At 34.6% G+C, this 25,182-nt stretch overlaps 1 protein-coding gene across 1 annotated transcript in view; it reads left to right on the forward strand.

Annotated features, from left to right (window-relative positions):
• Positions 1–25,182, forward strand: part of eys (eyes shut homolog) — a 209,230-nt gene that overhangs the window by 137,949 nt on the left and 46,099 nt on the right. The window contains exons 31-35 of the mRNA XM_059517129.1: positions 8,299–8,483; positions 8,617–8,708; positions 11,947–12,097; positions 13,524–13,636; positions 16,208–16,437. Of these exons, the coding sequence (XP_059373112.1) occupies positions 8,299–8,483; positions 8,617–8,708; positions 11,947–12,097; positions 13,524–13,636; positions 16,208–16,437 (771 nt within the window). The remainder of the gene's footprint in view (positions 1–8,298; positions 8,484–8,616; positions 8,709–11,946; positions 12,098–13,523; positions 13,637–16,207; positions 16,438–25,182) is intronic.

Consider the following 25,182-nt stretch of genomic DNA (forward strand, 5'->3'; position numbering starts at 1 on the left):
TCAGAGACATCACGCTGGGGGCGTTCCCCAATCATTCTCGACGCAGCTCGAGTTCCTGAAGAGGAACCGTTACAAACATTTAAGGGCAAACAGCGGCACTGAGTGGAGCAGCACGAACATCTGAGGTAAGACAACAAAAACTTTCAAATAAAGTATGACCTTTTTGAAAAGCTATGAAAATAACACCTAACTAATGTCATAACTGTGTGTTACATAATGAATAAATGACAACGTGCCACAGAATTAAGCACACAAGATGTTAATGTGGCCACAATATTAAGTCACTTTACCCGTCCAGATTTAATTATTCTGCGTATATCGTGGTTACTAAAACACCTCAAGACCTTTTCTCAGATGTTTTATTTCAAGATATTTGTAAAGATGTTAGCCTGCCTGTTACCAGAGCACTCGTGTATTCATTATTTTCACCAGCAGAGGGCGCTGTGAGCAACACTGATTGCTTGGTTATCTGTTGTTACTTCATTCATGAAGAACTGAACCTGGATGACAGCAGGACGCTATTATCATCAATCCTCAGAAGAGACACCATTGTCCCTATATAAAGGTAGTATGTCAAATTAAAATAACACTGTTTGTATGTACTTTAAAACTGCCTTTCTAACTCTAACTTTATAAATATAATTTTATGACTCCTGTTGTTTTAACAGATACTGAAATTGATGGAGACACTTTAATGAACCTAAGACTGTGAAAGCTTAAATACTCCCAAAAAATGAAGGATGAAGCTAAATTTGTAAGATTACAAGAAAACCTAAATACCGTGATGCCAGCAAGACCACAGACACCACGAGTAAGTTACTATTCTACATGTGTTTAAAAATATGTGGACACCTTTACTAATTATTATTATTTACTATTGTAATTATTTAATGGGATGTACGGAAGAGTTTAGTGACTTTGACATTTTCTTATATTTATGCATTTGGTTGTTATTACAAAGCAACTTTATTGCATTCCCATTTTTAAAGTGATGGTCAGGTCAGGTGTCCACATATGTTTAGCTGAACTATATTGTTTTCTTACTATGCTGAACCTGCAGCAAATGTCATTTTTTCTTCAACATTAATCAAAGGTGATTTGGGTGTTTCTTTTTTGAATTTGCTTTTTTTAAGCACATCCTCTGCCAGTCTTTTCTCTCAAGAACTGGTATTTGGTAACAAGGGCTGAAGACAATTTGTTGTGTTCACCTGTTGCATACCTGAATATAGAGAAAAACATTTTTACCCTCATCATTCTCTAAAATTATAAACTTAATGCATTGAAATTACCATGCATATGCGCATTTAATCAAACAGACCTTGAATTGTTTTTGATCTTGTTTGCTTTGTCCTGTCAAAGAAAAAATCTCTGGTCTATAGTTTTTTTTTTGTTTGTTTTTTTTTGCTACAAACAAGCAATATGTTGTCTTGAGATTGATCCAAGTGGAATATCAACAGGAAGTCCTACAAAAAAGTTTCCAGAAAGGTGCATGTTAGTATGGTAAAAACAGCTCAATGATTTGCAAAGAAGACAGATCATTTTTCCAGGAGTCCATAAAAAATAATCGCAATCATTGTAGAGGTAGGTTTGCTAAAAAATTAAGTGACACTTCAATACTTACATTTCTATTTTCCTGTGAGAATGTTTCATGTATATGTTTATTTATTTATTTTGCAGATGAAGGATCTATCTGGTCAAGATTTGTATCAAAAGAGGTCAAGGTCAGTTGGGGTAAGAGTCACAGACAGAGTCTGGAGGCACAAACAGAGATCAACAAGCGCTAAAGAAGATCAGCTGGGGAGATATTGTTACTGAGCTGGATGAAGAAAAACAAATCTGTATTGATTTGGCACACAAAGGTAATAAATCACTGATTTGCATGAACAGTAAAGCTAAGAATCACAATGATCAGAAACATAGTATGCCATATTCAATTCAACTAATTTTCTATTAAAGGTGTCAGTGGTTGCTGCTGTCCTGCTGTTTCCACTTCTGTTAAAGGAGAGTCTGAGATCTCTTTATGTCATCAGTGTGGTGAGTGTATTTGTATCCATAATATCTAAATCTATAATTTGTTCTTTTTCAACCCATTCTCTTGGTTATGATTTCTTCAAAAAAAAAAATTTTAAGAATGGAATTATTCTATGGAGCTATATATATATATATATATATATATATATATATATATATATATATATATATAATACATTTCATGTTAACTACTAAATATTGTTATAGTATAACATTATTTTCTCCTTGTTTAGGAACCAGATACACCCAAGCCTGTGCTGTTTATAAAGGGACATGTCTTGGATGTGGAGTCTCTTTAAGAAATAATGATGGAAGTAGAGGAGGAGGTCTGTGAAGTAGATGATGTGAACACAGCTCTACACTTCAACTTCAACACTGAATATGCTTCAAAGTTGAGAGACACCCTGACTTTTACTGAAAACTGTTTAATGTATCATAATGCAAAAACCAATATGCCACCCACAATGGCCAATTATTATTATTTGTTTTATTTAATTAATGTGTATGTATATAAATGCATGATATTTCTTGTTGTTTATGTATGTGTTTGTTAGTTTGTTTGTAATACATATTTATGGATGATTGTTTATTTATTTGTGTTTGTTGGTTTGTTTGTAATACATACAGTATTTATGTATTAAACAGTTTATGGACAATCATGGTGTTCTGTGTTTATAGTGAAATTGGATTAGTAATGTATTATAATAATAATAATAACAACAACAATAATGTTATTGCTATCTAGAAAAGGGTTCATAAAGGAACCGATGAGGGTCATTAATGCACCTTTAAGTGAAGGTTCCAATTAGAACCTTTTCTTCTAAGAGTGTAGGTATGAATATTCGAATATGAATTGTGCATATTACTACCTAAATGATACCCTTTCAAAAGATAGGGTCCTTTTTTCATGTTTTATGGTCTGCCAGGCAACAAATCACAATCACATAGAAAAAAGGTCTCACATTTTGAGGTGTCATTCATAGCACAAGTGGTACAGGTGAGTTATGTGCCACAATTTAAGTGTAAAAGAAGCAGCTGATTATGTTGGGAAAAGGGTGCATAAGTGCAAAGTTTGTCTTGTATTTGTATATACAGTATTTCATGAGTACTTTCCTTGCTTCTACAGTTTTAATGAATGGATGCCTTACCATTCATTCATTAAACAACACTGTTTTGGAATGGCCATAACAAAAACGCTGATCTTTTCCACACTCTCTCTTGTTCTTCCCTTTACAGAGATCTATATTTATACATCCCATAATGGTGTTAATCAGCACAACTGGCAGCGATCCAGCAGAGTCAGCATTTCAAAAACATTAGCAATAAGTACACCTTCAAAGTGTTTACGGACTTATTTTACCCAATAAGAGTTTAATGTTCGAGATTTCCTCTAGTGTGTCTTTCATAGCTCTCTCTGTCGATAATAAGCGCTGAATGAGCTCGCAGTCACTTGTCCCTATTGGCTGGTTTTCAATGATTTGAATGCATACAGCGCCAAACACATAGAGAAGTTAGTGGCTAAAATGTAGATTTCATAAAGGGATCTGGAGTTAATTGCTAATGAGGTGAGTGTTTGTCTCCCGAAAGCAATCACGGACTGTGTGAAAGCCTTATATCAGTCCAAACAAGCATCTCAAATTAAGGAATGCCTCCGTCTCAGAGCGGTAATTTTCCATCATCAACACTGGTAAACCTGCCTGGAACACCAGGGGAGGGAGAAGGTAGACGCTCTGTAGTCGCCCTGCATTCATCCTCATTAATCAGAGATCACAGCCTCTCGTTTCCCGATAAGTCTCCAATCTTTCAGTCACAGGCCTCACTCTGAGATATTTGTCCTGTTATGGAGTGCAGGACTTAGCAGATGCACAGGGATTTTTCTAAAAGCTCCTTAATCAACAAAGTGCCCTGGAGACCTTCAATGGCAGATCAAAAGATTTCTGCATTAAAAAGATTTAAAGTCAAGCAAATATTGATAAAGCCCTCATCTGCTGTAGATCCATTAATCGTGACAGCAATCTCAAAGCGCGTGTTCTGTTTTGTAGCCTAGCATTGGTCAATCACGGGCAGGGAGAAATACCACAGGCAGGTCCACATTATTGAGCGTTTCATTGCAAAATACCCAGAGGCGAGACCTTTCATAGGAACTGTTTGAGATTGAAGGGCATTAACTCCAGACCAATGCTAATGCTTAGGCCAAATTGCTCAAGTCAGAGCCGGTCTTTTAAGTTTGTCCGCATCAGTGCCCTAAATGATCTCAAAGAGGGTGGAAGTCTCTGAAAATGTCCCATAATTGCCGGCTGATACGGATGACAGAGAGCAGGATATCATGGCTTAAAATGAGGCATGTAATAAGCTGGTATAATTTTCTCAGACAGTCACTCACTCTCGCTATCTTTGCGAAGAGAATTTATGTGCCTTTTTTGGCAAGCCATATGCTGCTGCAAGTATCATGTGGGTTACTGTTCATTTGTGCTAAAAAACCCTCATGGTAAAGGGCTGAGGTTGCTCAAGCTGACAGAAAGAGGTTTACGCAGTGATCTTCTTAGACCTTCTCAAAGCAAGCTACTCTCATTTACGATGCACCTGCTGGAGAAAAAAAAGCCTTTATTTAACTTTATCAGCTCTTGGAATGCGAAAAATGATTAATGTTGGCATGTACCTGTGCTTTTTTTTGCATTTGAACGATTGTATTCTTTGAAATGTTAAACATATAATGCATTTAGATTTCATTATGGATGAATGATTTTCTGCCATGTCTAAACATGACAGATGCAGTACAGTGGTAAGGACATTTTGAGGTGAACATCAGTGGCTTCTCACAATATACTGACAGCAGAAAACATTAGACGAGCAGCTCTTTCCTTCTACTAATTGGAATAGACTTCCTCGGGAGAGTTATCCTTCAGTCTCCCCCCCAATTAAAGCAGATCTAAAACTTTTAAGTGTCTTTTAAATGTACTAAGTCATGGCAGGTAATGGGACACTCTTAGCTTTGATCACACTCCTGTGAGAGAAAGGAGCTACTGTACCAGGCGCAATTATCATAAAATCCTTTAACATGAAAGACAGGGACCTTACAGCCACCTCTTTTACAGGATCTCAGGTTTTTCTGTGAGTCAAATGAATGCGGTTTTTGGCACCAATTCCTCTCCCCAAAAAATATTTTTTTCTGAGATCATTTAAGGTTTTGTAGACTCAAAAAAAAAAAGTTTTTATTGATATAACATAATCTAAATAATGTATACTTAATAATTTCTGTTTACCAAAGTTTCAGAAATATTTAGAATGTAACTTGAACTTAAACTGTTGAAATGAACTCATCATTGCAAGGTGTAAATTTTTGTTGTTTATTTTTATTTATTTATTCTTTTTTTGTATTGACCCTTTGTTTTAGTTTTTAATGATTGTGGGGGTTTTGTTGTTGTTGTTTGTGTTTTTATGCGCATCCCAGAATCATATTGCACTCATTGCTTAGGATACATCCTAGACAAATAAGCAATATTAGCTATATTTTTTATGAATATACTGCATTATGATTTTATAAATGTGTACTGATTGCTGTATAGCAGTCTACTTAAAAAAATAGTTTGTCATTGTCATTTCATTTACTGAAAATGGCTTAACGTTTGCGAAATATAGTGAAAAAAGAAATTGCACTTGAAATGGAAGGTCAGGTAAGGGAGCATTGCATTGTGGGAAACGGTATCCCATCCAGTTCTCCCCCTGCTGTACACTTCACACTTTGGCAAACCCAGTTCACAACCCTCTACGGACACCTTGGCAGTTGAATCACCATTGGCTAGTAATTTTTTTTAGTTTACTCGCCAGACTGATACACACACACACACACACACACACACATATATATATATATATATATATATACAGTACAGACCAAAAGTTTGGACACACCTTCTCATTCAAAGACTTTTCATTATTTTCATGACTATGAAAATTGTAGATTCACACTGAAGGCATCAAAACTATGAATTAACGCATGTGGAATTATATATGGAATTATACACATAACAAAAAAAGTGTGCTACAACTGAAAATATGTCATATTCTAGGTTCTTCCAAGTAGCCACCTTTTGCTTTGATTACTGCTTTGCACACTCTTGGCATTCTCTTGATGAGCTTCAAGAGGTAGTCACCTGAAATGGTCTTCCAACAGTCTTGAAGGAGTTCCCAGAGAGATGCTTAGCACTTGTTGGCCCTTTTGCCTTCTGTCTGCGGTCCAGCTCACCCCTAAACCATCTCGATTGGGTTCAGGTCCGGTGACTGTGGAGGCCAGGTCATCTGGCGCAGCACCCCATCACTCTCCTTCTTGGTCAAATAGCCCTTGATGCCTTCAGTGTGACTCTAAATTTTCATAGTCATGAAAATAAAGAAAACTCTTTAAATGAGAAGGTGTGTCCAAACTTTTGGTCTGTACTGTATATATATATGTATGTTTATAAAATGGCACAGTTTTTTAATATCTGAAAGTACACTCTTAACATCAGTCAGTAAAGCATTATAATAATTAAGTATTATTTATTAATAGAACTTTAGAAATTAGAATTAAAAGTTGATAACCATGTTTGAATGCATATTAGTCATTTTAACTGAACTTAAGACTGGTGATGGTGCTTTTTTGGTTATTCAGTGTTTCTGTAAAAAAATAGTGGGAAAAAACTAACAAAAATACTGATAAGATAATAATGATACGAATTCTACTAATAAGAACAATATAAAACACACTAAGGATTAATTCATGAATATTAATCAGGTTGTGTGCGTTAGCTCGAACTGATTTGCTGAAATCGATACGGGGATGATAATAGGTGAGCGCCAGCCAATGAGATTTCCGTTTGCGCATTAGCTCCGCACACTACCGGAAAAACCGGCGGTTCTTAAACTGAAGAATTCCAAAGGAACGCCGTTATTTTTACAGGAAAATACATCAGAGAATATTGTTTACATGTGGCGCGTCACTTCTGTCTCTCATCTCTCTCTCTCTCTCTCTCTCTCTCTCTCTCTCTCTCTCTGCGTGTGTGAGACAAAGCGACGGCGAGTGTGCGCCTTTACAGTAGAGTTTACGGTACGTCAAATACAGGCACGTTCACGTTGCACATCCATTCATAAAAAAAACTGAAAAATATCACGGATCGCTTGACGGAGAGTGAAACTCTGTAGCGCTCAGTCAGACAGTGTTGGTGAGTGAAAATATATCTGTGCTAAACTTTCATTTAGCCTCCAACTCACACACTGGCTCTCTGAACTCTCTGAAAACTCTGAAATCTGATAATTGATTGGCCGTATGATTGGCTAATATTAGACATCATTTAGTCGCCCAGGTAAAGATTTAGTTGCATATGCGAGTGATTTACTCGCAATGTAGAGTTGGTTCAAAATAAACTGTGCTCAGTATGCATACTGCAAAAATATTAGAAGTAGTGTTGGTTTATGTTAGCTTTAAATCTGTGTGTTAATTTGTAATGCATATTCTTTCTGCTTAGAGCTATACATTATCATAATTATCATTTACATAGTTTTATTAGCACTGTGCTCCTTTGTAACCTTGTAATATTAAAAATTGGTAGAACAATATCGTCTTAATTGTGAAATATTGGCTCACTGTGGGGAATTCAATGTAGAGAGTATCAATTATTGATGGTTTCCGGTGTTCATAATGTAACCCATGTGCTGTTTCAGTTAAGTCCATTAAAAGTTGATTAAAAAGGGATAGTGTCAGAATGAAATATTTTGATTTGCAGAGTAAAAAGTTTAAATATTCACTAATTATTATAAAAAGAATAATATAAAAACTTTATTTTCCATGTGAGACATAATTTATTCAAGTTTATTCAGATTTTACTCATTATTTTTATTCAGAGTTTATTCAGATTTTCTATTCTTATTCACTCATGTTCCCATACAGTGTTGAATATGAATAAAGTTGTGTTGCCCACTGTTAATTTGGAATTACATAATAAAATAGGTTCTGTGACGTTATTTCTTATTAAGATTTACTGTAGTGTGAGGCTACATTTTCTTGTACCCAGGATGAAATATTGTAATAAATATATATTTAATTTAAATGTATTATGAAAAATAGGTTGTTTTTGTTTAATAACCCCCATAATTAAATAAAAACTTCGATATCTTTACAAATTTTGGTTCCAGATAGCGGCAAACATCCACACAAATGTCGACTTTATACTGTTCAGGCTGAGTGAAGCTACGATGGCACTATGCTTAACTGCCTACATTTCTCTCCTGCAGATATTAGTTTTGGGAGATATTCTGGGAAATCCTTTTTGGAGTTTGAGGGCATTGAAGTTGGTGCTGCATTCAGTGTCATGGTGAGATTCCTTACTGAATCCATGTACGGAACCCTGCTGTATTCAGCCAGTGCCATAAAAGGCATCTTCTTCTTCAAACTCCACGTTTCCAATGGAACGCTTCAGGTAATACTTCAAGTGCATATATATATATATATATTTTTTTTACAGCAATGTCATTACCTTTAGAAATCAAAGAATATGCACAAGGAATAATTAAATGGAAAATACTGATACATACTTTTCCCACACACTCTAGTATGACTTTTTGTGCAACCAAAAGGAGGGAGCTCAGCGGATCAATACAGCACAGCAGGTTGCTGATGGAAATGAGCATGTGGTGCTATTGAGGTATGAGAATTTCTCCTCCAGTATCCAGATAGTTTGTGATCATAGAGTTTATAATGAATCAGATGTATAAGAAGATGGTGAAACTGGTCGTTAATGTAAAGTAGCTTTTGGAGCTTAGCTATAAATTGAAACAGACCACAGAAAGTAATTAGAGTATAGAACTTCTCTGTTGATAGTCAGTCATGATTTATTTATTCCACACAAAAAAGTTTACAATAACTGGACGACTGACATCTGGCAGCCAATCTAATGCCACTAAGATCATAACAGAGGCCTCAGTACAGGTAATATACACATTATGTTATTTATTTACATGATGGGGAGTATTTCTGTACTTACATTTGTAAATGGGTGCAGTATAACCCCAGAATTGTCCGGCCTGGGTATTTGGATTGAGAGCTGAATGATTGCTGACAGGTCTTTGATGTTTGGAAGCACAATTCACACAGGTCCATTAGGTTCGTTTCTTTTCATCCGATTCAGCAGAAAGTAAAATGCAAGGTAACAGTCATTGAAAGATTTGATCAGATTCGGAGTCTCTGAAGGACAGCGCTGCCTCTTCATTTAAGAACGCTTTAGTCAGCTCCCGATCTTGAGTGCATCAGCCTGTTTATGTCTGTTTTTCATAGAGAATTTGAAAAGCTTCCAAGATGCGCCAGCTGCACAAATCAGTCATTACTTTTGTGCCAACTAGCAAAAGACTTAGTGTGAAAGAGAGTTATGAAAACAAGACTGAGTAGGGGGAAAAAACAGGACTGAGTGACCATATCTTTAAAGGTGCCATACTATTCAAATCAGAATTTTCTTGATCTATTGAAATAGAGTTTGTTGTACTATGAAAACATACAGGTGAGAATTCACTTAACAGTTGTCGCTTTTTTTATGCTGAATGTCAGGTCAAAAACCTGTGTCTTATTTACTAACCAGGCATAATGAACTGATTGCACTGTATTTTACATATTCACTGTATTTTATGTCAAATCTTTTTATATTTTTAAATGTTTTAAGTTCATTTTAAATAAACATTTTTTTAAATCATTTTCAAAGTTTTTATATTGCTTGTTTTATTTTTGAAAAAATTTTTCTTCATGATTTTTACTTTCTTTTATGTAAAGCACTTAGAATTACCATTGTGTACAAAATGTTCTATATAAATAAACTTGCCTTGCCTGCCTTAATGTGCACTGCCTTAGGTGCTCTTAGTATTTAAAGGAAAATGCCTGCTTTAGTACAAATTAAGCTCAATCAGTAATTGTTGATTGATAAAAGCTAATAGCCTCCTTTTTGTTTTGTTTAAGATGTAATTGTTCTCGTCATTTATTTGGTCATTTTACAGTTTTAGGCATTGCATTGTCGTATGGAATTCAAACTGGATCTAACATTTTTATCATCACTAAATTCAAATTAACATGCCTTTTAATAACATGAGTATATTAATGTTTACGGATTGGCCCCAAATAATAGCTTTTTGTAAAGAACAGGAGTGACAGATTTGAAATTGATGGCTTTGTTAATTGTTTTGAATGTGTTGAACTTGAGAAGACAGTTATAGACTACATATCAGGGAATGTATAGGCTTAATTGGTCATTAGTTTTAGTCATGTTTTGTTTACAAAACTTTTAACTGCACTAATTGGATTTCTCTGTTGTGTGTAATTCAGTGTTTCCTCTTTGTGACATACCAATTCATATTCAAATTAAAAATCCTGTGGGTCATGGCCGATTCGATTAAAATTCAAGCTCATAAACTGAAAAGGATTCTTAAATACTGAATTTTGCCCAATCGTGGTAAAGAGAGCATTTAAAATTCTTAAAAGCACAGTGGTACACAAAGCGGTATGTTTAGTTCTGAGGTTCACAGAGAAGGTGGAGAATGGTCATGTAAAATTCAGTAACAACTGGTTTTGGTGCACAATATGATATGAGTGGACCACAGGGAAAATATCAAATTATATATATATATATCTAAAAAAAGGTACAATGCAACACCTTGAAGTTTCACTAGCTTATTTATGTCTCGCATGACCGAGTGAACCTGTGAAACAATTATAAAGGGCCATGCTGTTCTTTATTATCGCCTTTAAAGCATTTTTTAGTAAAAGGAGCATTCTCTGTGTGTCCTGCTGGGGAACTGTCTGCTCAAAGACTCAATGGGACCAGTGGCTCTCTGGCGAGATGCCAGGCTGCTCTGGCGGAGCTCTTCTAAATTAACAGTCTCTCCGGCTGCTCCAGAGGGAGGACATCCAGGGCCTGGTGGTCTCTCCTCCTGAGGTGTGGAGCAAAGTAAGAGAACAACTCCACAGCCTGTGAATTACAGGCTTAACAAATCAGTCAAGATTGGCTTCACTGAACCTCAGAAGATGGGGAGACTGGTATCACTGCTATTATGAGCTGAGCATCTGTAGGCCAATCCTACAGCTGCACATAGTTATCCCAGAATCCACACTGAGGTAATTATCTTTCCTCCCCTGTTGTTTGGAAGGGCAGAATAAGCTTTGGAAAACTCTGAAAAGGCTTGGGTACATCTCCGGAACAGTCTGTCCAAGAAACATAGGATGTCTTTAAAAGGAAGAGGGGAAATAATTAGCTGCAGGTGAAAGACGCAAAATCATTTGTTTTATTTAGTGGATTTTTTTTCTGTCATGATATACTGTCGCAACAGCCATTTTAATTAGCGTTTAACTGTCAATAAAACAGTTTACAGTTGTTTTTAAGCTGTGCCTGATGCATTATGGTATATTCTGCTATTTAAAACAAGATTAAATCATTTGCACATGTGGTATGGCCCTAGACTGTTAGTTAACCATGATATTTTTAATGCTGTACTGGCTAATGAATTCACTGTGGACCCTTTTTCTTTCTCAACACCTTCCTGTATCTAATGTATCCATGGAAACAGCACCGTCATTAGGAGTCATTCACCATAACCTGTTTTTGGTCTAAATATGAAAAAAGCTGAAAATAATAGCAGATAAAGCGGGCATTAGCAGTGCTTAGCTTTTAAAGTAATTGTGTTCTACTTTAGGCAAAGCAGATGTATCATATTAACATTGCCTTAAATTGCCTTAAAAGACGGCTTTGGTGTTAATACCACAGATCATTAATTGAGTGCATTTACACCATTAGGTGAAGAGATACAGTAAACAGGGACCTGAAATGTTTATAACAAGACAGGGAACATTTTGTCCACATGCATATCCAACTGTTCTTTATTTAGTTTTATCTTTGTTTTTCACAGACAGTATCTTTCTCCGTGTGCAGCCGAAATCACTATATCAGGCTTTGGGACTGTCAGAAGTATTCCAAGCAATTTCACAACAGTCATGAATTTACAGCGAACTGACAGTATCTTCATAGGAGGACTTCCTCTTCTGTATCCACCTCATAAAGTAAGAGTTCATTATGTAAACTACCGTTCAAGTAACCATTGAATGCCATTTTTTTAATGTTTTTTTTTTGGGGGGGGGGTTCAACTTAAAGTGTTAATTCTGCCTTAAAATCAAGTTTAATCATATTGAACTGTTGTAATTGGTAAGTTATGATAGCTATCATAAATATATATATATATTTGTATTTTTTTGCATGACATTAACTTTTTACTATATAATGTAATTCCACCTTGAAGTTTGCGAACTAGAGTTAACACTATCTTTAGTGTTGAGCTGACATTACACTTTGTTAATGACTGAAAGTTTGTAAAGTCACTAAAATTCTTATGCTGGGAACTCTGATTATAATGTGGAAGCAAGGAAAGATTGATGGTTTGCCAATGTCATGTAACACAATGACCTGACCAGTTACCGCAGAGACACATCCGGCTTAAATTGGATTAAAATGGACATGAATTTTCCAGTAATTTTGAGGTTACTAAAAACTGGTTCAGAGGGCTTGAAAGAACTGTCAAGGTCTACATATTGACAGTGATAAAGCCCTGAGAAACTAGCAGGCACACTTTTCATTTTCCTTCAGGCGGCTAGAAGCAGGTCACAGGCACTTGAGATACTGTTGGGAGAAGAAAAAGGAGAGGTTGAGATGTATTCGTCTAGACAACAAAGATTGGATCCATATGCTGTTTTTTCTCTTTTCACAGTGCTGATAATGAAATAGAGGGGTTTTGTTTGTTTTTCATCAATGCAGTTTATACTGGTAATGTTGTATGAGCCATTTCTGTCTTATTTGAAAAATCTTTATTGAAAAATATTCAGTAGTATTCGTAGCATTTATGCATATATACATTTTAAACAGATGCTAATGCTGTTAAATATTTTATGTAACACAAAAGGTAAAATTTTTGAAGATTCATTATGCAGTTTGTGACATACAACAACAGCTCATAATGACCACAGTCTACAAAAAAAAAAAAAATAGGCAAATGTGAAAATTGAATCTGTGAATAACTAAAATAAAAGTAATGCATTGCATTGTGTAAAGACTTTCAATGTAGTGCAAAAGTTATACAGTATGACTACTTTTGTTGATGTATGTTTTGTCCTTGAGAGCCCTTGGTCACTATGAATTGTTGTATGGAAATATTTCTATTACGATTCTTGAGCATATCTACTTTTATGTTCCAAAAGAGAAATAAAACAGTTTTTTTTTTTTTTACGACATGAGAGTGAGTAAATAATGACAGAATTTTCTTTTTCGGATGAACTTAATGTCTTAAAATGCAACCTCTTTGTTGTAAGGTACTTTCTTCTCCCAGAATAGCTGCTTTGTAGCAATTTTTCATTTTCACCCTTAGGCCTGATATGTTTTTCTCTTTTCCTCTGAAGAAACTGCTTGAGACTTTGTTGTTGTTCTGTGTTCCCTCAGGAAGCTGAGCCTTTCCACAACTATACCGGCTGCATTGAAATAATCGAAATTAATAAGCTCAGAAGATTCCGTGTGGACCATGCCATTGCAAGGAACAATATTGACTACTGCAGGTAATTGAACCTGATTTTGCATCAGGAATCAATACAGTTTTGGGGCAGTGTTTGGAAGTCTAAATTTTAACATTTTAAATTATTCATATTAGTGAAATTATTACAAGAAATTATACAGTTATCCCTGTTTTCAACTCTCACATCAGCGTAAGAATAATTTCTAAAGGATCTCTGAAAACTGTAGTAATGGCTGCTTAAAATTCAGCTTTGTCATCACAGCAATAAATCGCATTTTAAAATATATAAAAATAAAACCAGTTATTTTAAATTGTAGTAATATTTAACAATATCACAGTTTTTTACTGTATTTTTGTTTAAATAATTGCACTTTTTTCAAAAACATCAAAAAATCCCAACCCCAAACATTTGATCAACAATAACAAAAAATCTACTTGAAATAGGTGTTTTTTGTTTGTAATGAAAAGAGTTTGTAATGAAACGTAACCTTGCATTTAATGTGTTGTCTACTACGTAAAGTTGTTTTTAATGTTGTTTTAATGTATTTATTTTTTAATCTTTGATACCTCAAATATTTGAATTAAGTCAAATCCAGGTACGTTTATGTTTTTATAGAGAAATATTAAACTTTGCATTTCTTCACTGTTTTCAACTGATAAAGTTAATTCTAGATTTTTTTTAGGACTATTCAAAAATAAATAAATAAAATGTGTATTTTTCTGTTTAATGCCATTAAGATGCATTCATTAAAAAGGTATCATTGTTATTGAGCCGTATAAATACTGCTATGATTGAATAATAAATTATATAATCTGTTTTGTATTTGTGAATATATACTTTAAGATTTCTTAAAAAATAAAAATAAAAAATAAGGAAAGCTACATTTTCACTACACAATGTTGCTGCCATTAGATATATTTTACCATCTTGCCTCATGGTTCTTGGATGTGCTATTTGCCACTCTTGTCAGCTGTCTCTCAAAGACAAAATCTATAATTTAGCTCGTCACTTGAGTGCACAGGTGCTGTACATTCATGCTGTGTGCAAATTGCTCATCAAGAGCGAGATTCTGGAGACGTTTAAGTGTTTGGCTTCACACATCATGTGTTATTATTCCAAAGAAAAGGTAAGCACTCATTTTGGCTGTTTCTGTAAAAACCCTTTTTTACAAAGCAGCAGGAAATGAGTCTTGAACAGAAGATGAAATTGGAAACCACACAGACTAGTTAATACTTAAATGAGTTAGATTTCCCCTCTCTCTATATTATCTTACTTTATTATTTATTCTGTTCTGTCATCTGTCTAGAATTGCAGTGGACTAGAGAGATGGGGTTTCCAAATAAATAAGACAATTTGTGGCATCTTACGTGGTGTAGTCTCACATGATTTGAAAGAAAACATTAATCAGGGCCATTTGAGCTGATTTAGTGGTTACTAATTGGAGAAGTGATTGATATGTAGGCATAACTGTGTTTTGAAATCTTCTTACTCTATCATGCCTTATTTGTTTAGTTATGATAATTAGGGTAGTTTCACATAATAAAGTGTATTATATTGCTTGTCCAGTCATAAATCATGGGTTAAGCTGAGTCAGAGAAGTTGGCCAGTATATTTTTCAGGACTCGTTGTGATGATGCTGACATAAATTTCACATTTTTCATGATTTACTCACACTCAAACCCATAGCCATTCTTTCATAGGTCTGACACAAAACAAGATGCTTAGCGGAATGTTGGGCCTGCTCTTTCCCATAAAATGACAGCATATAGTCAAATTACATCTCAGATGTCTGAAATGATTTTTAATCAGTGGGCACGGCTATCTTTAGATTTAGGTCATTGTATCCATACTGATGCACATCTATTATGTGTTGAACAGGATAATTAATATAGATTTTTAAAATGCATGTAATGTATGGTTTTAATTTTACAAATGAGGCTTGTCTGTGTTTTGTCTAATTATAAGATTAAGGATTGCGGACAAGGTTGCGCTATATATCCTTTGCCCCTCTTATAAAAACACAAGGGGGGGGGGGGGTAGACTAAGGAGGAATGTCACCCACTGATAGCACTGCTTATTTGCATGTGCAGTCTGCATTGTTTTAGTGCCCGCTTCATTAAAGGAATTATGCAAATCAGGTAAATGCTATATTTCTGAGTGTGGAGGAAACACAAATGTCTGTCTGTCTGTATGTCCATGTATGTCCACAAGTTTAAGCTTGCCAAAACCTTCAAATTAATTTTAATTTTGTATCCTCTGTGCTACCTCAAATTAAATTCAGGAATTGATTTGGAGTTTAAAAGGAATTCTCAATTAAATGATGAATGCCATACAACCTACAAACATCTCTTTTAAATGACATTTCATTCACCACTTGCATTTTTACAGCAAATTGATGGGATTAGGCTCAGATATCACTGAGTTTCACGAATAAGTGCGTAGTTGGGAATAATTTACCTGGTTAAACTAAATTGCTTGTGGTTAGTGAATTAAACACATGTTTTTTGTGCTCTGAAATAATTATAAGAGATTACTGATTAGTAAACATGCCTTTGGTAGTGTAGTTCAATGTTTAATCCTCGCCTTTTCATTTGCTCGCATGTTTTACTGTAGGTCTCCATGGCATCATGATCCTCCAGCAAACTCCACAGATTCCCCTCCTGAGTTCATTACAGTGGAAACCCCTCCTGACGGGCGTATCCCACCCACCCAGCCTTCACCTGTCTGCCCACAGGGGCTCTGTCTCAACGGCGGATCCTGTCGGCCCATCTCTCTGCCCAGCGGAGCCTCGTCTTTCTTTTGTGACTGTCCTCTGCACTTCACAGGACGCCGGTGTGAACAGGGTAAGACCTCTAGCTCCCCTCCACATCACAGCTGAAATCCTCCCTACTGGATTACTGAACTACTAAATTAGCCTACATCCCTTAATTTAACTTTAATGAACAGTTCAATTTGGTGTGGAGCTTTAAAACAACATTTCGGTTGATATTGTAATGATGCATACTGTAGTACCTCACCTCCTAAAGCAGGCAATGATCTCCCACCAAATGGTTTGACTACAGAAGCGGTGCTGGAGGCAGATGGAAATCTTGCCCTGTTGTTGGTCCAGGGATCACTTTAAATAATTTGTGATGTGATTAAAGTAAGGTTCATGTAAGCAAGTTGTAATGTCAGAAACCCCTCTATCTGCTCACCTCTTGAGTCCTACTACAAATGAGATGGTGACCCTGTCACCTGTGTTCTCCAGATTCATTTTACCTCCTCTGCCTCATGCCAGGATAAGACATGAATGATATTAAATTCTGGTGAGTGGAAAGTCTTTACACAGTGAACCCAATTGATATTGACTGACGCTCAGCGTACTGTACTGAACTGCAAAATATGGCAGATTATTTCACACTTTAACAATTTACTCAACTCTGAAATGATAATGGACGTTCCTTTTATCAAAATCACCACCTTGTAACCACCAATTGAGTATTTATTGTAATGTGCTTTTTTATTGTATTTTGCTCCAGTTCCTGCTGACTCGCCATGTTTAGCCCTGTAGCAATAAGCCAGTGCTCAGGTAAAGAGCTATTATGCTGAGCTACAAGTTCATCTGTCTCTATTGATGTAACATTCAGATGCTCTGGCGGTGAGGTGACTAGCTTCAAATTAATTAAAAATCATTTATTCTTCTCTCGGGTTTCTATTTTTGTGCACTGCCAGACATTGATTGATGTTTTTGTGAACAAATCAGTTCAGTTCCTGTATGAGAAGAAAAAAAGACCTTTTCAGATAAAGCTGTCAGTATTTTCACTTTTGTTTACTACTGATTATGGAAAAATACTTGGCATTTCTCATGAATATGGTCCAAATTTACTTTTTAAATAACAAGGAACAAATATTTTCCTGAGAACTATTATCTAACACAAAAGTAGGATAGCATGAAAAATAGCTATTTTTCACTCACTAAACGGTTTACAAAGGTTGTAAAAGTATATCCTATATATGAGGTCTTGACCCTCTCCTTTATATCCAACAATTGAAATGAAAACTAAAAATGCCATAATCTGTTTAATTAATTTTCAAAGCATTTGTTTGCAACAAAGAAACTTTTTTTTTTTTTTTTTTTATTAATTATAATATGATTAAAATTTGTATTTATTAATTATAATATTATAAAATATAATTATAAATGTTTTGTTTAATTTGTAATTGAATATTTCAATAAATGTAATATCCTTTAATAAATAAACATATATATATATATATATATATATATATATATATATATATATATATATATATATACAATTATTTTATTTTTTTTTACTTTCATAAAATGTTTGCCTATTCTATTTATTTAATGTTTATTGCTAGCAACACACATTAGGATTTTTAGTTCCCAAGTTTGGCTTCATAAATTGCAAATCTGAAAGAATTTATATAGAAAATTACATATATGAAAACGCACACATATAATTAATATATCATATGTAAAAATGTAGTTTCAACATTTATGAAGGTTAAGCACCTCTTTTTATTGACCATTTTCTGAAAATGACTGGAAAAAAATTTATATTTTTAGGAGCTTCTGTTTTGCTTTTTTAAACTCGGTTTTGCACTCTCTGCATAGAAGGTTCCACTTTAAATCTGATCATAGACATGACCATATTATACAAGCAAGCACATATCTGAAGACATCTTTACATATATTTATATTCACTGCACTGAATGCTATAGTAACATTACATCATATTGCATTGAGTGCAACTGCTTTTGGAATAACTGATGAAAATGTTTTTTCCATAAATCAAAGGGACCAGTGATAAATTCAAATTCTGATGGAAAGCAGTTTTCCAGTCCTTCTTCTTAGGCCATCCTCTTTATTGTGAATGCTGGTTCCTAAGTACATTTGACAGTAGTTGAAAAAATCTGCTTTCTCATTTTTGTTCTTTTCTTCTTTTCCCTGGCAAACACAGCAGAGCTTTGTGTTTCAAAGCTGTATTGTTTTGTTTTGCTTTTTTTTACTTTTGACCATGTTAGCCTTCTAGGTATCAAATGCTCATTCAAAGGAGGAAAGACAGATCATGAACTTGGAAAACAAACAAACAACAAACACTGCAACAACAGGCTCCATAGTGAATCTTTAAGTTAAACTAAAAGAATAGCATAGCAACAGTAATAGTGGTTAAATAATAATATAAGGCATGATCAGAAGCATGACTAGGGTAGAAGAAACTAAATTCAGTGGCAGTTAGTTGCATTTTCAAAATAAAATGCCTAAATTATCACTTTTATGTCTTCTGTTGTCTATGAACAACTTGTCATGAATATTGTTCACTGGTTAATGTTTCTATTAATATACTGTAACCTTCATTATAGAAATCAAACATAATAAGACAGCATTTTCTTAAAGTTCTAAGAGGAAAAAATTGGGAGAAGTGTTTTTTGTTGTTGTTTTTGTTTTTTATGATGTTTCTATATAGATAAACTGACCTTCTTGTCTCTATAATTTAGTCTTCTCATAATTACTCTGTTCATTTACCAGCTAGTGTCAGCATACATGTCACAGCAAAACAGAGGCAAACATCCTGAGGGTGAAGGGGAGAGAGAGATGAGAGGGTGTCTGTGACTTCATGATGGAAGGGGAGCGCTAGGGTCACACTCAATCTCTTCAATGTCACATGACAAATAAAAGGACAGCTGGCCTCAGAGATGATATACCAGTTTGGAAACAGTAACTAACACATTGAATTAAACATTAAATTTTGAAGTAGAAAGACTGAAATAATATTTTCTTGTAAAATGCAATACAGGTATACAGAATAGCATCCAGTTATTCCATCTGGTGCAAATAATACATAATAAACAGAATAAATAACTCATCTGCTCATTCAGTACCACTTTTTACTTTCTTTCTGAATCAAAATGAATTTAAAATAACTTAGTGACGACAAAATTAAAGATGAATTTCCATGTCTGAGAACATATTGACTTCTGTGAGGTTTACAATTAAAGTCTCTTTCTACCATACATTAATTGCAAAGGGTCCAAAATAGTTTTATGGTGTTTTTTTCTGTTATGTCTCCCTGGTGGGATTTTTACAACTTGAGAGTGAAGTGAGCGTGTTAAATCAACTGCAGTGTTTCCTTGCTGTTCGTATTGGAAATCGGTGCTGGGTGGGTGAGGAGCTTTTTTGTAATGTTTTCCCATTGCAACAGCATCTAGCTAAATAATTATTGTCTCAGTCTGTGGAAAGTCTGTAATTATACTGCTCAGAAAAATTTGAAAGAAGGCTCTTATGCTTAAAAAGGCTGCATAAAATTTAATTATTTTGAAATATTATTATAATTCAACTTTTTTCTATTTTAATATACTTTAATATATGATTTATTTCTGTGATGACAAAGCTTAATTTTTAGCAGCCATTATTCCAGTCTTCAGTGTCACATGGTTATTCAGAAAATCCTTGATGAAAACAGTTTAATTTAAGTTGGAAGAATAGCACTTATTTGAAAGAAATGTTTTGTAACATTGTAAATGTTTTTGCTGTCACTTTTGATTAATTGTATGCATCATTGTTGAATAAAGCTATTAATTTCTTCTTCTTTTTTAAATCATACTGATCCCAAACTTTGAATGACATAAAATATTATGAACAAATATTTTTTAAATGAACATTAGTATAAATTAATATTAACCTAGATATAAATAAATAAATAAATATAAATAACTTGATACCTAATGCATAATGTTAACAAACTGAACCCTACCTACTATAAAGTGTTACCATTTTATGCAAATGCTGTACACTCTGTCCTACATTATATTCCAAAAACAAAAATGGGGAGTAAAATACAATACCAACACATACAGTATACAAGTGAAATTTGAATAGTCAAAAAAAAAATATGATGTCAGCAATGTTCCTAATGACAAGTTGTCATCAAGATTAAATGACTTTATTTGCCTCTCAGCATTTTTCACAGCTTGGTCAGATTGTGCCCTCCTTTGGGAGCTACAGATGCACATGTGCCGTACACCTCAAGAGTAATAATACAGACAGGGTTTCATGTCAGGGCATTAGTACATATACAAGATGGTGTCCTCTGTCAAAAAAAAAAAAATTCCCCTCTCAGCTTGCTTTCGGACTTATTTTTGGGCATAATCTTGACTTACGAGTCCCTAAAGAAGAAAAGAGCTTTGCTCTGTGCATATGGTCCACTCTGGGTTTTGGAGAGCATTTACAGCTGTCCGTTACTTTATCCATTTACCTGTTTCTTGATCAGGATTTTTGCAGTGACTGCTTCTTTTCTTGGGCATTTATTGATGAAACAAACTGTACATGATGAGCCAACAGTCCTATAAAAAGCAGAAAGGCAGCCGGTGACCTCTCTCAATAACTCACTCAGCACTTCTGTGCTCTTATGCCCTTTTCTCTGCACCTCCGCCATTTGTTCTCAAAATGCTAATTTGCAGATAATTAAGTAATCCGCTGAAATGTTATTTGTCCCTCTGGGCACAATGCAAAGCAAGGGGGTTGCTATATTCAGGGCTGACTCATTTGTAGTTCCCTCATGGGAAATATCATGTAATCAAGCAGACACTATTAAATAATTCCTCTGAGCTCACAAGTAAGGTTGTGCAGATGTTTTGCTTTTTTTTTTTCAATGACCACACAACATGTGTGTAAACTGGAGGGGAGAAATGATGTAGAAACAATTTATTGAATTGAACTTTGAATTGTTTCAAAGCAGCTTCACAGTATTAAACAGGAAAATAACAGACTCAATCAAGCTTTATCAAATATGTTGCAAATCTAAGTAAGACAACAGTGTCATTATTCAGCTCCAGTCAGATTAGTGTTGATTCAGTTTGGTTCAATAACTGTAAAGTTCAATTATGAAACAAGTTCAGTTCCGCTATAAGCAACTTAACAGAAGACAGTGGTTTCATTATTCAGCTCCAGTCTGTTCAGTGTTGATTCAATTCAGGTCAGTAAGTATCAGTGTTGCAAGATTCATCAATTGAACAAATTCGATTTAGCTATAAAGCAGCTCTACAGAAGGCAATAGTGTCATTATTCAGGTCAGTTCAGTTCAGTGTTGATTCAGTTCAAAAACTGTGAAGTTCATTAATTATGAAACAAGTTCAATTCAGCAATTAGCAGCTCAACTGAAGACAATATTACTGAATGTTAAGGCGACAGTGTCAAGAACGTGAATTCATGGCAACCCTGTGCACTCGTTCTCTTTCCACTATAAACACGCTTCTTCCTGAAAACACCTCTTGCAGTTAGCGATCTCCACTTCAATATTCTATTCTCAGAACATTTTAATTCTTCAAGTGTTTATTTACACGAGAGAGAGGCTGTGCACGTATGAATGACCTAACATATGCCATTACCTATATTGTACTGTGGTACAGTTATGGAGGCCCTTCAAATTATAGAGGTTAACTGCTTATAGTTAGCACTGGCCCTAAAGTATGCAGTGTTTCATAAACAGCTGTTTTACTAAATTCTACTGCAGTCTATTGCAGTCCTGTATCGTGATACGTATCGTATCATGGCCTATGTATCGTGATACGTATCGTATCGTGACTTTGCTGGTGATAAACAGCCCTATCTATAATGCCCAAGAAAAAGGCAGAGTCACCTCTTTCAGCTGGTCATTTGCTTTTCTTTCCCTTTGTCTATCCATCAAGACAGTATCTGTGCTTATCTCATGGTTCATCAGCCTCGTAAAACTCCCCCTTAAACAGCAGCCCTGAGAGTGTGCACTATTTTCTGCTGAGCTAGAGGAATCAGGAAGCCTTTAGAAATGCTCCTTCGGTCTGACTGCAGTCCAATCGGCTTGGAGCGCTGGGAATCGCTTGATTTGCTTGGCCACTTTCTGAGCCTCAACTCTGTTCGGCGTCGGTGGCCCTTCTGGGTGCCGGAGAGGGTGGAGTCTGAGGGCTGTTGACTTGCTGACAAAGTTTTTCCATGAGAATTATATAACAAGCCTAGGGATTTGATAGTAGAGCCTCTCTTCCTTTAGTCTGAGTCAAATTAGAGTTTGCCACTTGGCACAACAATTATTTTCACTGTTGGTGCTTGATGCAAGGAGCGGAACAGTAATATTTTCTAGGGCAACAGGCGAGATTAATCCTAGTACACAAGTGTGACAGATTCTTCTGGTTCTACTAAACATATTTGTTGTCCATCATGAAAATCTTATTATAAGACACATTTCTGAAGTGAAAATGGCAAATTCTGCTACAGTGTCATGTATATATACAGTGCATTTATCAATTCTCATATTTAAGCAAGACAGAAGATATTTTTTTTAAATAAAAGTATCTGAGTCTCTGTGGTATAACAACAAAAGCAGCACAGTGTCACAGAAATACAGTACCAAAAGGTCAAAAGGGTCATCAAAGACTTATTAATGTTTCATAGCATGTTTGGGAGGATATTCTGTCTCTTACTGTCATTATTTTCAAGATGGATGGTTCGCAGTCAAGCTTCTGCCTAACCAGCATCTGTAACATGCAGCTAGACGCAAAGTTACACCCAAACGCTTTATCATGCTGATCATAATGGATCATTATCTGAAGCTCTGCATCAGCAATGACAACCAAACCAGACCATACTGTATGTAGAGAACAAAGAAAAATAATCTGATTTAATGTCTATGAGCTGTAAATACTTAAAATATATATATATATAGATCAGGGATTTCCAAACTGGAAATTGATACATTGATACATTGAATAAATAAAACATTTTACAAAATGTAACATTTTTGCTGTTTCAAGCATTACGGTGTACAGTAGTGTGAACCTTCCAGATAATATTTTATACATATTTATAATGTTTTTATTTTTAGCAGTCCTATATAAAATCTTAATCTTTATACATGGAAGTATTGTATGATTATGAAATGTGTTCATGTGTAAATGAAATGGATTTGTAAAACATTTGCAGATTTAAGTTGTAAAAATGTCAAATGCAATAATTGTATGTATTAAATATATAAATATGAATATTTTTATACTGGATTAATACATTTACTGGATCTGACACTTTTACAGTTCTTCTTTCTTCATTGGTTATAAATGAGATTAATCACAAAATGATTTGTATTCTGTTAAAAAAAAAAGACACAAAAAATACCATGTAAATGTGTTGTTTTAATAAATAAAATAGTTTAAAAATATATAAAACAATGGATGTGTATATGATACACATTTTAATAATATGCTAAATAGTGTTGTAAATGAAAAAGTGTAAAAAATTAAAAAATAAAAGCAATTACAGAATTTACTGATTTTTATCAGATTTTATTTATTTTTTTATTTGTTTTATTTGTTGGAAATCGTAAGATCAAGGTTTTTTTTTTACTTTATTAGCCCTAGTTTTATGGGGGGGGGGGGTCTTTTTTCAGTTTTATACATATAACTCGAATACTGGAATGTTGAACTATTCTTCAAAATGACAGCTTAAAAAAAGGCTTTAAAATGTCTCTACTAGTGTTAAAACCCAAACTGGATGTGTTTTAGTATGTCATTGCAGAAGTCATGTACAGTAAATTGCCTTTCCTGGCCTCCCTGAGAACTGCATCCTGCCTCTTGCTGAATCAGCCTTAATGTGTGGTATATAGACCGCCGTTCTAGCAACACCTTGACAAACGTTCACTGCGGATGGGCTATGTTGAAGTCTTGTCATATATCCCTTGACAGTGTCGTGCTGCATACACTGCCTTCTGTGTAAAAGCTAACAGATCATTACTACTGCAGAGAGGTCCTGACCATAGCACACAACACCCTCCTTCCTCTTCCCCTAAAGTCACTGTCGTCTGTCACCCTGTGGGAGATAACATTGCTCCACAACACGTCCTGACAGGATCCTCCTGCTCTTGCGTGTAGGCTACTTATCAGAGTCTGGCAGACATTACTGCTCTTGACTGTGCATTCAGCTTGGAGGTTATACTAGTAACCGTTCAAAAGTCAAATAAACTATATGCATTACGCATGTTAGTATTTGATGACTAATTATCAGATGACTAAAAATGTGAATGCTATACTTTGTCTAAAACCAATTTGTTTATATATATATATATATATATATACAGTAGCTGCATTTGCTTGATCAAAAATACAGAGAAAAAATTATTACAATTTAAAATTGATGCTTTCTATTTCATTATAAAATCTTATTTTATTCATGTGATGCTCGATTATTTTAGTTTCAGTGCCAAATAATACCTCAGAAATCATTCTAATATACTAATAATGTTCAGTTATTAATAATAATTCTTATTTGCAATGTAGAAAATTTCGCTTTTGCTGCTTAATGTTTGTGAAAAAATATTTATATTTAATATTTATCTTTGATCAATAGACAGTTCAAAAGAACATCATATATTTGAAATGGAAATCTTTCGTAACATTATAAATACCTTTACTGTCACTTTTGATCAATTCAGATCTTACATGATTTTGATAAAAAAATGATCTTGTGACACTGACACTTTGGTGCTGAAAATTCAGCTTTGCATAAATTCTATTTTAAAATCTATTTCAATCAAAAACAAATTTGTAAAATTTGTAAAAAA

The sequence above is a fragment of the Carassius carassius genome, chromosome 30 (genome assembly GCF_963082965.1).
Source record: "Carassius carassius chromosome 30, fCarCar2.1, whole genome shotgun sequence".
Taxonomy (NCBI): Eukaryota; Metazoa; Chordata; class Actinopteri; order Cypriniformes; family Cyprinidae; genus Carassius; species Carassius carassius.